Source organism: Mobula hypostoma, chromosome 13, assembly GCF_963921235.1.
Source record: "Mobula hypostoma chromosome 13, sMobHyp1.1, whole genome shotgun sequence".
NCBI lineage: Eukaryota > Metazoa > Chordata > Chondrichthyes > Myliobatiformes > Myliobatidae > Mobula > Mobula hypostoma.
In genome coordinates this window covers 25,862,335-25,877,670 of record NC_086109.1, presented here as the reverse complement: position 1 = coordinate 25,877,670, position 15,336 = coordinate 25,862,335, and the positions used below count along the sequence as shown (strand labels likewise).

Below are 15,336 nucleotides of genomic sequence, written 5' to 3'. Positions count from 1 at the left end.
GAGAGATTTGATGGAGGTTTATAAATTATCTAAGGCATAAATAAACAGCCAGTATCTCTTATCCAGGATTGAAATGTCCACAAGTAGACAGCATGTGCTTAATTTGAGGGGGAAATTACAAAGGACATGTGCGAAGCAAGTTGTTTATTCTTACACAGAGAGTGGAGGGGGCCTGGAATGCTCTGCCAGGGGTGGCGGTGGAGATACAGTAGGTAGCAAAGGAGCATTATGGAAACTCTTAGTGTACTGAGGCACATAAAAATGCAGAGAAGGGAGGGATATAATCAATGCGTGGAGAAATGGGATTATACTAATTAGGAGACACTGGTTTGATTATTTCAGCACAACATTGTGGGGAATGGGGAAGAGCCTCTGCAGTACTATCCTATATTCTGTTTTCTATTCATGAAGTCGCATTAAGACAGACACATGAACAGGAAGGCAACAGAAGGACATGGACCATGTGTAGGCAGATAGGATTAGTTAGATTGGCGATATGGCCAATCCAGACTTGGTGGTCTGCAAGGCCTATTATTGTACTGATAAACGAGAGAAACTCTGCAGGTGCTGGAGGTCAAAGTAATACACATAAAATCCTGGAGGAACTGAACAGGCCAAGCAGCATCAGTAGAAAAGAGTAAACAGTCAGCGTTTTAGGCCAAGACCCTTCATCAGGACTGGAAAAAGAGATGATAAGTCAGAGTAAGAAGGTGGGGGGAGGTGAGAAAGAAGTACATGGTAGTAGGTGATAGGCGAAACTAGGTGAGGGGGTTGGGGTGAAGTCAATAGCTGGGAAGTTGATTGGTGAAGGAGACAAAGGGCTGAAGAAGGAGGAATCTGATAGGAGAGGCCAAAAGGATATGGAAGAAGGGGAAGGGAGAGGGGCACCAGTGGGAGGTAAGGAGATAAGGTGAGAGAAGGAAATGGGAATGGGGAATGCTGAAGGGGGGGGTTGCAATTACCGTAAGTTCGAGAAATAGCTGTTCATACCATCAGGTTGGAGGCTACCCAGGGAGAATACAAGGTGCTATTCCTCCAGCCTGAGTGTGGCCTCATCGCAGCGGTAGGGGAGGCAATGGACTGACATGTCAGAATGAGAATGGGAAGTAGAATTGAAATGGATGGCCTCCGGGGAGATCCCAATTTTTCTGGTGGACGGAATGTAGATGCTCAGTGAAGCAGTCTCCCAATTTGTTTCGACTCTCACCAATATACAGGAGGCCACACTGGGTGTACTGGATGTAGTAGATGACCCCCAACAGACTTACAGGTGAAGTGTCACCTCACCTGGAAGGACTGTTTGTGGCCCTGAATGATAGTGAGGGAAGAGGTGTAGGGGCAGGCGTGGCACTTGCTCTGCTTGCAAGGATAAGTACCAGATGGTGGAGATGGAGGAACTGAGGGAAAGATATGACATATTTACAAGTGACAGGATGGGAAGAGGTATAGCCCAGGTAGCTGTGAGAATCAGGGGGTTTATCGTACTGCACTATTTTACGTACTGTTTGAATCATCTGCCCAAATAAATATCTACATACGAGGGGTGATTGATAAGTTCGTGGCCTAAGGTAGAAGGAGTCAATTTTAGAAAACTAGCACACTTACTTTTCAACATAGTCCCCTCCTACATTTACCCACTTAGTCCAGCGGTCGTGGAGCATATGGATCTTGGACCTCCAGAAAGTGTCCACAGCAGGGGTGATTGATAAGTTTGTGGCCTAAGGTAGAAGGAGGTGAGTTATTAACTTCAAACTTTCTGCATAATCACTCAAAGAGTTGAACTGCATGTACATGTAATGAGAACTGTATAACTCATCTCCTTCTACCTCAGGCCACAAACTTATCAATCACCCCTGCTGCTGACACTTTCTGGAGGTCCAAGATCTGTATGCTCCATGACCACTGGACTAAGTGTGTAAATGTAGGAGGGGATTATGTTGAAAAGTAAATGTGCTAGGTTTTCTAAAATTGACTTCTTCTACCTTAGATCATGAACTTATCAATCACCCCTCGTAGTTCAGTGATTAGTTTTGCTTAATAGCACAATAAATTTATCAAAGAAAGGAAATGGTATTTTGTACATTGTATGAGGCAAATCATAATAATTTATTTTAAACCAGTAGAATAAGTGTGCTGCATTCATCCAGGACTGATATATAAAAAAATCGAAGTGCTTATTGGTCTAACTTCTACTCAATACTTTGTACAGAATTCACAAAGACATTATTTCTGCAATTTTTAAAGGTGGTTTAGAGAAATGCAGTAATTTGAGATGTTTTATATGGTTAATAACCACTTTCAGATCTTAATTAAGTAATTTTTTGCTGTATCCATTTGTGGTGGTTAACATGGATTGGTAAAGATCACCCCCTGCTGAAATTATATTATCACAACAACTGTGCACTTGCTCAGAGCTCAATTCCAAGTAATTCAATTGCATATGTTTATTTCTGGGATGTTTTGCATCACTTGTAATATTCAGTCAAGTGCTTACTGTCTTGGTATACCCTTACAATTCAGATGCACTTTTAAGGGACGCGCAGCTGAGAGCATTTCTTTTACAATCTTCTTTTTGGAGTAGTCAGGTTAATTACCATCCAATCAGACTAACATCAACCATCAGCAAACTGAATGCAGAAAGTACAATGGTTGGGTGTCTGTACCCAATTCAGTTTTGATGATTTTCAGACTTCTTTAGGACCACTTGACTCTAGGTCTCATTTCTAACTTAGTCCAAACATAGATTGGAGTTTAATTGTAAAGGTAAAAGAGGAATAGATTACCCACTGTATGGGGCAATATCTAACTGAATGTCATATCAAGGAGGCCCAGTGAAATTGAACAATGGCAATTCTTCACTTTTCTGAAGTTAGATATCACACAATGAAAGATCATGAAAGTTGTGGGAGGCCAATCGTTCTGAATGGCCCCACAAAAGTAAATCCATACTTGAAGTTTCTGAGTGAATTTTGGTCATGTTCAATCATCAGTGCACATGGTCTCCCACAATGTCCATGTGAGTTATGATTAACTGATAGATTGGAAAATTACCTGATTAGATCTAATCTGCTTGTCCAGGCAAAGTGATAGGTAGGCCATTTTAGACATTGGGAGATACATGTATTGGTAAAAGTAACATAAATTTCCTCCCAGCAGGATCATGTGAAGCATCTTAATACCATTCCTATTTTGGAAGTTTCTTGATATGTTTCTGTATTATCCCTCCATGCCACTGTATTATTGAATCCGTACAAGTGATATGCCAGGGATTTAGATAGATAGATAGATAGATATACTTTATTAATCCCGAGGGAAATTTGGTTTCGTTACTTTAAGTCATACAAAGTTATTACTTTCGGCAGGCTGTGTGCTATGTATGGAAGCCATAAACCATCAATTTCCAATTTCTTTGTTACTGTTACGTGAACAGGCTGTCAATAACGTCATTACTTGCATGAAATACAATGACAAAAATGGGTAATATGCCATTGGTATTCCATTCCTTTAAGAAACAACTTTTGCTAAATTCTTTGTGTTAAAATTATTTTGGGACTTCTTTTAATCTACCAACTAGAGATTTTTGAAAATGCATTGGTTAAAGTATTAATTCAGCTGACAATCCAGAGAAAAGTGTGATGCATTGCATCTTTGCAAATTAATCAGATTGTTACGGTGGCCTTGTAGTTATGTCACCAGACTTGCAATGCAGAAGCCTTATTTAATATTCTTGCTAGGAACTGTTGAAGTTTTGGAATTTTAATTCAGTAATCTGAAATTGAAAAGTTCTTTTCGGCGAAAGGAGCCATTTACATTGGATCACAAGTGCCCTTCAGAGAAGGAACCCTTTGTCCTTCCAAAGAAAGAAGGAACAGATGAGAATTAGCCAGCGCCTTGAGCATGTACTTCTTTTTGATTATATGATGACTGATTAGTATGCCAAATCCATTTCCCTGTCTTAACTTCATTTTCCTTAATTTCCCCCCAAAAGATCAACTGCTTTCAAATTTACAGTTATTAGTCTTAACTCTACTGATTTTCTTTTTTGTAACTCCCACATTTCCAACATCTTTCCTCACAAGAACCACTTTCTATCGCCTAGAAAACATACTGGTTCTGATTATGTTCCCTTGGCCTACATTCTGATGAAGTCATGCAGCACAGAAACAGCCCCTTTGGCTCAGCACATCTATGCCAACCTTTCCACATCTCTATCAATTCTATTAGCCTACATTACCTTTCAATAATTTGCCTGTTGAAATGTTTGTCCAAATGCCTCTTAAATATAGTCATAGTATGGGATTTCACCACCTCCTCTGGCAGTGTATTCCAGCTATCAACCACTGCTGTTTAAAGACTTACACCCATTAATAAGGCTTCTTCTTACTTTGAAACTTAATTTGAAATTCCTTCATTGACTTGCTGAATCCTTTCAAATTCTATAAACAACATGCAAATCACTCCTTACTCATTACCCCACTCTTTACTTTGAGAATGGAATCAGATTAGATTTGTGAACTCAGCCATGTATTGTTTATTAATTAACCCAGGAAAGGCTAACAATCTGTAGCAGTGACTCAGTGGGTCAAGCTGCATCAGTGTCATTTGTTCACATTTCAGATCAAAGCCCTCAAAAAGACCAATGTGAGCTTGAAACATAAGTGAAACTTAAATTGCAGTAGATCTATCATGTTATTCTCCTGGTGCTGTGTGCTCATCAATATGGCATTGGACAACATTTATCAGAAGAACTGGAGATCTGATAAAATATCATCAGCCTAGGCATAGCTCAAACGCCTTCTATAAACTTGCTGATGATACAACCACTGTTGGCAGAATCTCAGATGCTGATGAGAGGGCATACAGGAGCAAGATATACCAGCTAGTTGAATGGTGTCGCAGTAACAACCTTGCACTCAACATCAGTAAGACCAAAGAGCTGAATGTGGACTTGAAGAAAGGCTAAGATGAGGGAACAGAAAAATAATCATAAGTGGAAAGAGTTAGCAATTTCAAGTTCCCGGGTGTCAAGATCTCTGAGGATGTAGCCTGTTCCCAACATATCGCTGCAGCTACAAAGAAGGCAAGACTGCAGCTATAGTTCATCATGAGTTTGAGGGTATTTGGTTTGTCACACAAAAGAGTCAAAAATTTCTATATGTACCATGGAGAGCATTCTGACTGGTTGCATCACCGGCTGGTATGGGGGCCGGGGGCTATTGCACAGGATCGAAGTAAGCTGCAGAGATTTATAGAATTAGTCAGCTCCATCGTGGGAACTAGCCACCGTAGTATACAAGACATCTTCAAGAAGCAGTGCCTCAGAAAATCGGCTTCCATCATCAAGGACCCCCACTACCTCAGGTGGATGAAGAAGTTTGGCACGAGTCCCCAAATCCTCAGAACTTTCTTGAGGCACAACTGAGAGCATCCTGACTGGCTGCATCACTGCCCGGTGTGGGAACTGTACCTCTCTAAATCGCAGGGCTCTGCAGAGAGTGGTGCGGACAGCCCAGCACATCCGTAGATGTGAACTTTCCACGATTTAGGACATTTACAGCGACAGGTGCGTAAAGAGGCCCCGGAGGATCATTGACGACCCGAGTCACCCCACCCACAAACTGTTGCAGCTGCTACCATTGGGGGAACGGTTCCACAGCATTAAAGCCAGGACCATCAGGTTCTGGGTCTGCTTCTTGCACCAGGCCATTAGACTGAATAATTCATGCTTACACAATTGTACTTCTAAACTATATTAACTGTTCTGCTGTATATCTTACTGTACATGCTACTTATTACAAATTACTATAATTTGCACATTGCACATTCAGACGGAGATGTAACGTAAAGATTTTTTACTCCTCACGTATATGAAGGATGTAAGAAATAAAGCCGATTCAACCCTCTTCTCACTGTTACCATCAGGAAGAAGATACAAAAGCCTGAAGGCACCCACACACAACGATAGAGGAACCCTCTGCCATCTGATTTCTAAAGGTACATTAAACACTATCTCATTATTTTTTTAATTTATGTTTTTGCACTACTTACAGTGGTGCTAGAAAGTTAGAAAACCCTGTAGAATTTTCTCTATTTCTTGCATAAATATGAGCTAAAATATGATCAGATATTCACACAAGTCCTAAAACTAAAGAGACCTAATTAAATAAATAACACAAAAACATTATACTTGTTCATTTATTTGTTGAGAAAAAGTATTCAATATTACATTTATTTGTCAGAAAAAGTATGTGAACCTTTACTTTCAGTACCTGGTTTGAATCCCTTGTACAGCATTAACTTCAACCAAACATTTCTGGTAACTGTGATCAGTCCTGCACATCGGCTTGGAGGAAGTTTACGCCATTCCTCCTTACAAAATTGCTTCAACTCCAGGATGTTGATGGTCTTCCTTGCATGAACTGCTTGCTTTAGGTCCTTCCACATTTCAATAGGATTAAAGTTAGGACCTTATTGTTCATTGTTCCCTCAACAATTGCAAGCTGTCCACGGTCCTTGGGCAGCAAAGCAGCCCAAACCATGATGCTCCTTCCACCATGCTTCACAGTGAGATGAGGTTTTAGTGTTGATGTGCAGTGCCCGTTTCCTTCCAAACATAGCAATGCGCATTTCAGACAAAAAGTTCAACTTTTGTCCCAGAGGCGTTGTAGAACATCCAGGTGGTCTTTTGCAAATGAGATGTGCAGCAATGTTTTTTTTTGGAGAGCAGTGGTTTCCTCTGTGGTGTCCTTCCATGAACACCATTCTTGTTCAGTGTTTTTCTTATAGTGGACGCATGAACAGAAACTTTAGCAAGTTCTGGAGATTTCTGCACATGTGGAAGAAAAATACTAAAGACCTTGTGACAGACATTAAGGGGTTAATGATTTTTTTTAAAAAAGTGTGAATTCAAAAACTATAACCATTTATCTGTGACTAATGAACATTGTGTGACTGAAATGTGAGTTGTAGCCAGGATGTAGAAATAACTATATCTGTGCTTCTTTGTTCTTTGTTCTGAGAATTATAACATGTCTGTGGTTGAGCAAGTCTGATATAGCTTTCTGGGAACCAACACTTAAGTAAAATGTATAACCATTCAAGGACATATCATGCTACTTCGCTGTTCTGTAGAATTGCAGTCTAAATTCCTCCTTGCAGCTTTAAGTGCTTCTTGTCACATATGCTTGGGGTATAAATAAGAGTGCACTCTATTGTTAAGCAGAGTTCCAAGACCCCGCTTTTAGGAGCTTGGACTCTCCATGATATCATGCATCAATAAAGATTTTCTGAAGTAACTTCCCTCCGGGTCCGAGTACTCCTTTCCGTGACAGCAGGTCTTTTGCTGTTACCCTTGGGTTGTTTTTCACCTCCTTCAGTATTGCACGTTGTGTTCTTGCTGTGATCTTTGCAGGATACCCACTCCTAGAGAGAGTAGCAACAGTACCAAGTTTCCTCCATTTGTAGACAATTTCTCTTACTGTGGACTGATAAACACTTAAGTCATTAGAAATGCTTTTGTAGCCTTTTCCAGCTTCATGCATCTTTAAGATCCTCTGAAAGTTGTTTTCAGAGGCATGGTGCACAAAAACAGATCTTTCTTGAAAAGAGCAGGCTCTGCCAATAACCTGCATTTGCTTTTTTTTAATATATAGGGCAGGGGCAGCTCCACAACCCACACCATTTAATCTCATTGATTGGAACACCTGACTCCAAATAGCTTTTGTAGAAGACATTACACCAGAGGTTCACATATTTTTCCCCAACAAATATATGTAATATTGGACAATTTTTCTCAATAAATAAATAAACAAGTATAATGTTTTAGTGTTACTTGTTTATTTAATTGGGTTCTCTTTATCTAGTTTTAGTACCTTCATGAAGATCTAATCACATTTTAGGTCATATTTATGCAGAAATAGAGAAAATTCTACAGGGTTCACAAACTTTTAGCACCACGGTAACTTAGATTTAACTCTAGCTGGCAACTTATTTTTCCCATCAAACGTAGTCAATACCAATAAGCTATCTGTTCTTACTCCACCAAAAAGTCCTTTTAAACGTTTAGCGTCCACGACTTTTCCCCCGACTAAATTATTTTTAACTTAGTCCATGGATACATCTAGAGGCACTCCAGTGATTACTTCCCAAAGCCACTGTCATTCAATTTAATTCCTTAGTGTTACTTTCCTTCCTCCCATATTTTAACCCCCAAACTTTCTCATATCACTTACTATCTTTACACAATACAGTACCTCCTAATTTTTTAATCCTTAGTCTAATTAGATTGACATAAGAAACAGGTCCACCTTCAATACTCAACAAAACCTTAAACTCTTTATTTTTTAAAAATTTAGACCTTGTCTACTGCCTTCATTACTGGACCATAAGCCACTATGTGCAATTCTCAGTCGGCCTTTAGTTTTTTCCTTTTCCCAGAGACCCGCCATTCGTCGTCCTCCATACAGCTCCGATCACTCAATACCACCTCCCATTCAACACACATCAAAGTTGCTGGTGAACGCAGCAGGCCAGGCAGCATCTCTAGGAAGAGGTGCAGTCGACGTTTCAGGCCGAGACCCTTCGTCAGGACTAACTGAAGGAAGAGTGAGTAAGGGATTTGAAAGTTGGAGGGGGAGGGGGAGATCCAAAATGTTAGGAGAAGACAGTCTTTCTAGTGATGCTGCCTGGCCTGCTGCGTTCACCAGCAACTTTGATGTGTGTTGCTTGAATTTCCAGCATCTGCAGAATTCCTGTTGTTTACCACCTCCCGTTCGCTGTCTTCTCCGTCAGACCCTGCCATCTCACCACCCCCACTTTCTGCTCGAGAGCAACTCCCAACTGCAGGTTCAATCCTTTGCTCCAAACCGAAACATTCAACCAAGAGCTCCAAAGCTACTTTGCTTGGTGCCGAAGGTATAATTTCCGGCCGTCCATATTGAGAAGGTAACGCTGGCGTTTGGGATGGCCATGTCGTTAAGGGAAATTACCCCATTGTTTTGATGATGTCACATTGACGTCAGTATGTTTTTACGGATCTCGCGAGAAGAGGGTAGCCGGCGATGGAGACGGGCGGCGGGCCGCTGCCTGTCGGGCCCGGACCTGGGTTAGGTACCACAGCCGTGACTGCGACCACACCCCCTGCTAACAACAGCTTTGGCAAACCCAGGGCCTTGCCTAAAGGTCGCGAGTTTTTCAGGAACCAGAGGAAAGATTCGGAGGTGAGAAGTGTCAGCAGGCAATGGGCCCGGGGCAGAGTTATAGAGGGAGGGGAGGTGGTGAGCAGATCAGGAGCGGGGGTGGTGGGGGATAGAGGAAGTGTTGATGATGGGGAGGAGAGATCGGAGATCGGAGGTGGGAGGCGGGAGGTGGGTTGATGTGGGCTCAACATCAGCCTGCCTGCTACAGCTGCCCCGGTTAGTGGTTTCCTCGGTGTCTTGCTGTTCCAGGTATTTGTTAGCAATGTTTGATATTTCATACTTCCATGCTATTCTGTCTCACCACCACATTCTTGTACCCCCTTACCTCTCCTCTCCCCGGTCACTCAGCGTTCAGCCCCCTAACTTTTTTATTTGGCTTTCTATAGCTATAGTTTGTTCGTGGCTCGTATTTTTCTACAAATATTAGGCTATTGTCTAAATGAGACCAACTTCAGCAACACTCAACAATAATAATTCTACATTATGTCTACTATAATGTACAGCATACAGTAAGTGAGTGTACCATTCATAAGTGGAGGTGCAGGAAGTTTTGAAGAGACAGAGAGTCAACAGAAGGATTTAGCCAGATTAGGAGAATAAGCAGATGAGTGACAGATGGAATATAGTGTTGGGAAGCGTATGGTCATGCACTTTGGTAGAAGAAATGAAAGTGTCGACTGTTTTCTAAGTGGAGAGGAAATACAAAAGCTGGTGCAAAGGGACTTGGGAGTCTTTCTGCAGGATTCCTTAAAGGCTAATTTGCAAGTTGAGTCTGTGGTGAGAAAGCCAAATGCGGTGTTAGCCTTCATTTCAAGAGGACTAGAATGTAAAAGCAAGGGTGTAATGCTGAGACTTTATAAAGCACTGTTGCCTCACTTGAAATATTGTGAGCAGTTTTGAGCCCCTTATCTTAGGATGCGCTGAAACTGGAGAGGGTTCGAAGGGGTTCACCAAATTGATTCCAGGATTGAATGTGAAGAGTGTTTGATGGCTTTGGCCCTATATTCACTTGAAGTCAGAAAAATGAGGAGTGACCTAATTGAAACTTGTTGAATGGTTAAAGGCCTTGATACAGTGGATGTGAAGATGATGTTTCCGATGTTGGAAACATCGATCTAAGACCAGAGGTCACAGCCTCAGAATAGAGAGGTGTCCTTTTAGAATGGAGATGAGGAGGAATTTCTTTAGCCAGAATGGTGAATCTGTGGAATTCGTTGCCGCAGGCAGCTGTGGAAGCCAAGTCTTTGTGAGTTTAAAGCAGAGATTGGTAGGTTCTGTGGACGCAGTCCAGAGACCCGGATGGTAGTTTGCCTCCCTGGTGCCAGGGTCTGGGATATTTCTGATCGCGTCCAAGATATCCTGAAGTGGGAGGGTGAGGAGCCAGAGGTTGTGGTACATATAGGTACCAATGACATAGGTAGGAAAAGGGAAGAGGTCCTGAAAGGAGAATATAGGGAGTTGAGAAAAAGGCCCGCAAAGGTAGTAATCTCGGGATTACTGCCTGTGCGACGCGACAGTGAGAGAGGGAATGCAATGAGGTGGCGGATAAATGTGTGGCTCAGGGATTGGAGCGGGGGCAGGGATTCAAGTTTTTGGATCATTGGGACCTCTTTTGGCGCAGGTGTGACCTGTACAAAAAGGACGGGTTACACTTGAATCCTAGGGGGACCAATATCCTGGCGGGGAGATTTGCGAGGGCTACTGAGGTGACTTTAAACTAGAATGGTTGGGGGGGGGTGGGAATCAAATTAAAGAGACTAGGAGAGAGGAGGTTAGTTCACAACAGGGGGATGGAAACAAGTGCAGAGAGACAGAGGGGTGTAAAATGAGGGTAGAAGCAAAAAGTAGTAAGGTGAAAAGTAAAAGTGGCAGGCCGGCAAATCCAGGGCAAAAATCAAAAAGGGCCACTTTTCAACATATTTGTATAAGGGCTAGGAGTGTTGTAAAAGCAAGCCTGAAGGCTTTGTGTGTCAATGCATGGAGCATTCGTAACAAGGTGGATGAATTAAAAGTGCAGATTGTTATTAATGAATATGATATAGTTGGGATCACAAAGACATGGCTCCAGGGTGACCAAGGATGGGAGCTCAACATTCAGGGATATTCAATATTCAGGAGGGATAGACATGAAAGAAAAGGAGGTGGGGTAGTATTGCTGGTTAGAAAGGAGATTAACGCAATAGAAAGGAAGGACATTAGCCGGGAGGATGTGGGATCGAAATGGGTAGAGCTGCATAACACTAAGGGGCAGAAAATGCTGGTGGGAGTTGTGTGCAGGCCACTTAACAGTAGTAGTGAGGTTGGGGGTGGTATTAAACAGGAAATTAGAAATGTGTGCAATAAAGGAACAGCAGTTATAATGGGTGACTTCAATCTACGTATAGATTGGGTGAACCAAATTGGTAAGGGTGCTGAGGAAGAGGATTTCTTGGAATGTATGCGGTATGGTTTTTTGAACCAACATGTCGAGGAACCAACTAGAGAGCAGGCTATTCTAGACTGGGTATTGAGCAATGAGGAAGGGTTAATTAGCAATCTTGTCGTGAGAGGCCCCTTGGGTAAGAGTGACCATAATATGGTGGAATTCTTCATTAAGATGGAGAGTGACATTGTTAATTCAGAAACCAAGGTTCTGAACTTAAAGAAGGGTAACTTTGAAGGTATGAGACGTGAATTAGCTAAGATAGACTGGCAAATGACACTTAAAGGGTTGACGGTGGATATGCAGTGGCAAGCATTTAAAGATCGCATGGATGAACTACAACAATTGTTCATCCCAGTTTGGCAAAAGAATAAATCAGGGAAGGTAGTGCACCTGTGGCTGACAAGGGAAATTAGGGATAGTATCAATTCCAAAGAAGAAGCATACAAATTAGCCAGAAAAAGTGGCTCACCTGAGGATTGGGAGAAATTCAGAGTCCAGCAGAGGAGGACAAAGGGCTTAATTAGGAGAGGGAAAAGAGATTATGAGAGAAAACTGGCAGGGAACATAAAAACTGACTGTAAAAGCTTTTATAGATTTGTGAAAAGAAAAAGATTGGGTAAGACAAATGTAGGTCCCTTACAGACAGAAACAGGTGAATTGATATGGGGAGCAAGGACATGGCAGACCAACTGAATAACTACTTTGGTTCTATCTTCACTAAGGAGGACATAAATAAGCTTCCGGAAATAGTAGGGGACAGAGGGTCCAGTGAGATGGAGGAACTGAGGGAAATACATGTTAGTCGGGAAGTGGTGTTAGGTAAATTGAAGGGATTAAAGGCAGATAAATCCCCAGGGCCAAATGGTCTGCATCCCAGAGTGCCTAAGGAAGTAGCCCAAGAAATAGTGGATGCATTAGTGATAATTTTTCAAAACTCTTTAGATTCTGGACTAGTTCCTGAGGATTGGAGGGTGGCTAATGTAACCCCACTTTTTAAAAAAGGAGGGAGAGAGAAACCAGGGAATTATAGACCGGTTAGCCTAACATCGGTGGTGGGGAAACTGCAAGAGTCAGTTATCAAAGATGTGATAACAGCACATTTGGAAAGCGGTGAAATCATCGGACAAAGTCAGCATGGATTTGTGAAAGGAAAATCATGTCTGACTAATCTCATAGAATTTTTTGAGGATGTAACTAGTAGAGTGGATAGGGGAGAACCAGTGGATATGCTATATTTGGATTTTCAAAAGGCTCAGGAGATTAGTGTGCAAACTTAACGCACACGGTATTGGGGGTAAGGTATTGATGTGGATAGAGAATTGGTTGGCTGACAGGAAGCAAAGAGTGGGAATAAACAGGACCTTTTCAGAATGGCAGGCAGTGACTAGTGGGGTACCACAAGGCTCAGTGCTGGGACCCCAGTTGTTTACAATATATATTAATGACTTAGATGAGGGAATTAAATGCAGCATCTCTAAGTTAGCGGATGACACGAAGCTGGGCGGCAGTGTTAGCTGTGAGGAGGATGCTAAGAGGATGCAGGGTGATTTGGATAGGTTAGGTGAGTGGGCAAATTCATGGCAGATGCAATTTAATGTGGATAAATGTGAGGTTATCCACCTTGGTGGCAAAAACAGGAAAACATTATTATTTGAATGGTGGCCGATTAGGAAAAGGGGAGGTGCAACAAGACCTGGGTGTCATTATACACCAGTCATTGAAAGTGGGCATGCAGGTACAGCAGGCGGTGAAAAAGGCGAATGGTATGCTGGCATGCATAGCAAGAGGATTCGAGTACAGGAGCAGGGAGGTACTACTGCAGTTGTACAAGGCCTTGGTGAGACCACACCTGGAGTATTGTGTGCAGTTTTGGTCCCCTAATCTGAGGAAAGACATCCTTGCCATAGAGGGAGTGCAAAGAAGGTTCACCAGATTGATTCCTGGAATGGCAGGACTTTCATATGATGAAAGACTGGATCGACTAGGCTTATACTCGTTGGAATTTAGAAGATTGAGGGGGGATCTTATTGAAACGTATACAATCCTAAAGAGATTGGACAGGCTAGATGCAGGAAGATTGTTCCCGATGTTGGGGAAGTCCAGAACGAGGAGTTGCAGTTTGTGGATAAAGGGGAAGCCTTTTAGGACCGAGATTAGGGAAAACTTCTTCACACAGAGAGTGGTGAATCTGTGGAATTCTCTGCCACAGGAAACAGTTGAGGCCAGTTCATTGGCTGTATTTAAGAGGGAGTTAGATATGGCCCTTGTGGCTAAAGGAATCATTGAGTATGGAGGGAAGGCTGGTACAGGGTTCTGAGTTGGATGATCAGCCATGATCATACTGAATGGCGGCGCAGGCTCGAAGGGCCAAATGGCCTACTCCTGCACCTATTTTCTATGTTTCTATGTTCTTGATTGGTCAGGGCATGAAGGGATTCAGTGGGGTGGGGGAGGCAGATGGTTGGGGCTGAGAGGAAAAATGGATCAGCTGAGCTGAAGTAGTGGAGCAGATTCGATGAGTCACATAACCTAATCCTGTTTGTATGTCTTATGGTCTATAATAACCAGTACATTGGTTATGCACTTCTGACAATTGAGGACCCACTGTGTTTTTGTGGTTTCTGAGGTGATCAATGAGATCAGCAGGAGTTGTTTGTTTAATCCTGTGCTGCTTCTGTCACTTATGTGGGATCTCTGTTTTCCCATCTATGGACTCTAGCTTCTCAAAATTAAAAGAAGTGTGGATGTTGCAAACATGGGGGGGGGGGGTGCGAAGAGGTAGAAAATGCTGGAAATTGGTAAAGTGGTATCAAAGTAAGAAAAACGGTTCCAGGTCGGACTGCCAGTCAGAAATCTTTTCCTTGGCATGAGGTGAAAACACTGATCTGTTTCATAGATAGTTACAGTTACTGGGGTGGAGTGGGGATCAATCTTTCCAGTCCCAGAGCTCTGCTGCAGGAGTTCTTCAAGCTTGTGTTCTTGTCCCAAGTCCTTTGAGCTGTTTATCATCTTAATCTGTAGGAAGGACGATGTACACTGATGTGTACAATTCCACTTTGAAGTCATCAGGAAATGAAAAATGTCCATGACTGGATACAACTAAATAGGATATCAATCAGGCATGGCTTGATAGTGGTATATCTACAACTGCAAGGGAATAAATATTTCCAATATGTAGGTCCACACACGTACACTTGGTGTTCAGTTATATCCAATTACTTCTCTGCCATTAAGATCTTGGGTACTGCAGTCAATCAGAAGCTGAACCTGATCAGCCACATAAATACTGTGACCAGAAGATCAGGGTATCCAGCAGCACATGACTGACTTTCTGACGCCACAAGATACTTTCACTATAGACAAGGCACAAGATAGACTATTGCCTAGATGAGACCAACTTCAGCAACTCTCAACAATATCCAGAACAAAGTATCCTGCTTAATTGGCATTTGATTTCAATGTTCACAGTAAATTTATTATTGAAGTAAGTATATGTTTCATATTCTACCCTGAGATTCATTTTCTTGCCGCATTTGCAGGGAAAACAATAAATACTATAGAATTAATGAAAAGCTGCACATAAACTGACTGAGACTAACACCAGTGTAAAAAAAAACAAGGCAAACCGTTTAAGAAGCGGTGGTTACCTCTAACTTCTCAAGGGTGTCCAGAGATAGGTTTAAACATTGGTTATGCAGATATGTGTGCATCATG

At 42.1% G+C, this 15,336-nt stretch overlaps 1 protein-coding gene across 2 annotated transcripts in view; it reads left to right on the top strand.

Moving 5' to 3' along the window:
• The first annotated feature begins 8,714 nt into the window (after positions 1 to 8,714).
• Positions 8,715 to 15,336, top strand: part of LOC134355503 (striatin-interacting protein 1 homolog) — a 74,224-nt gene continuing 67,602 nt past the window's right edge. For both annotated transcript variants that reach the window (XM_063065476.1, XM_063065477.1), the window contains exon 1: positions 8,715 to 9,218. In XM_063065476.1, the coding sequence (XP_062921546.1) occupies positions 9,060 to 9,218 (159 nt within the window). In that variant the 5' untranslated portion in view covers positions 8,715 to 9,059. The remainder of the gene's footprint in view (positions 9,219 to 15,336) is intronic.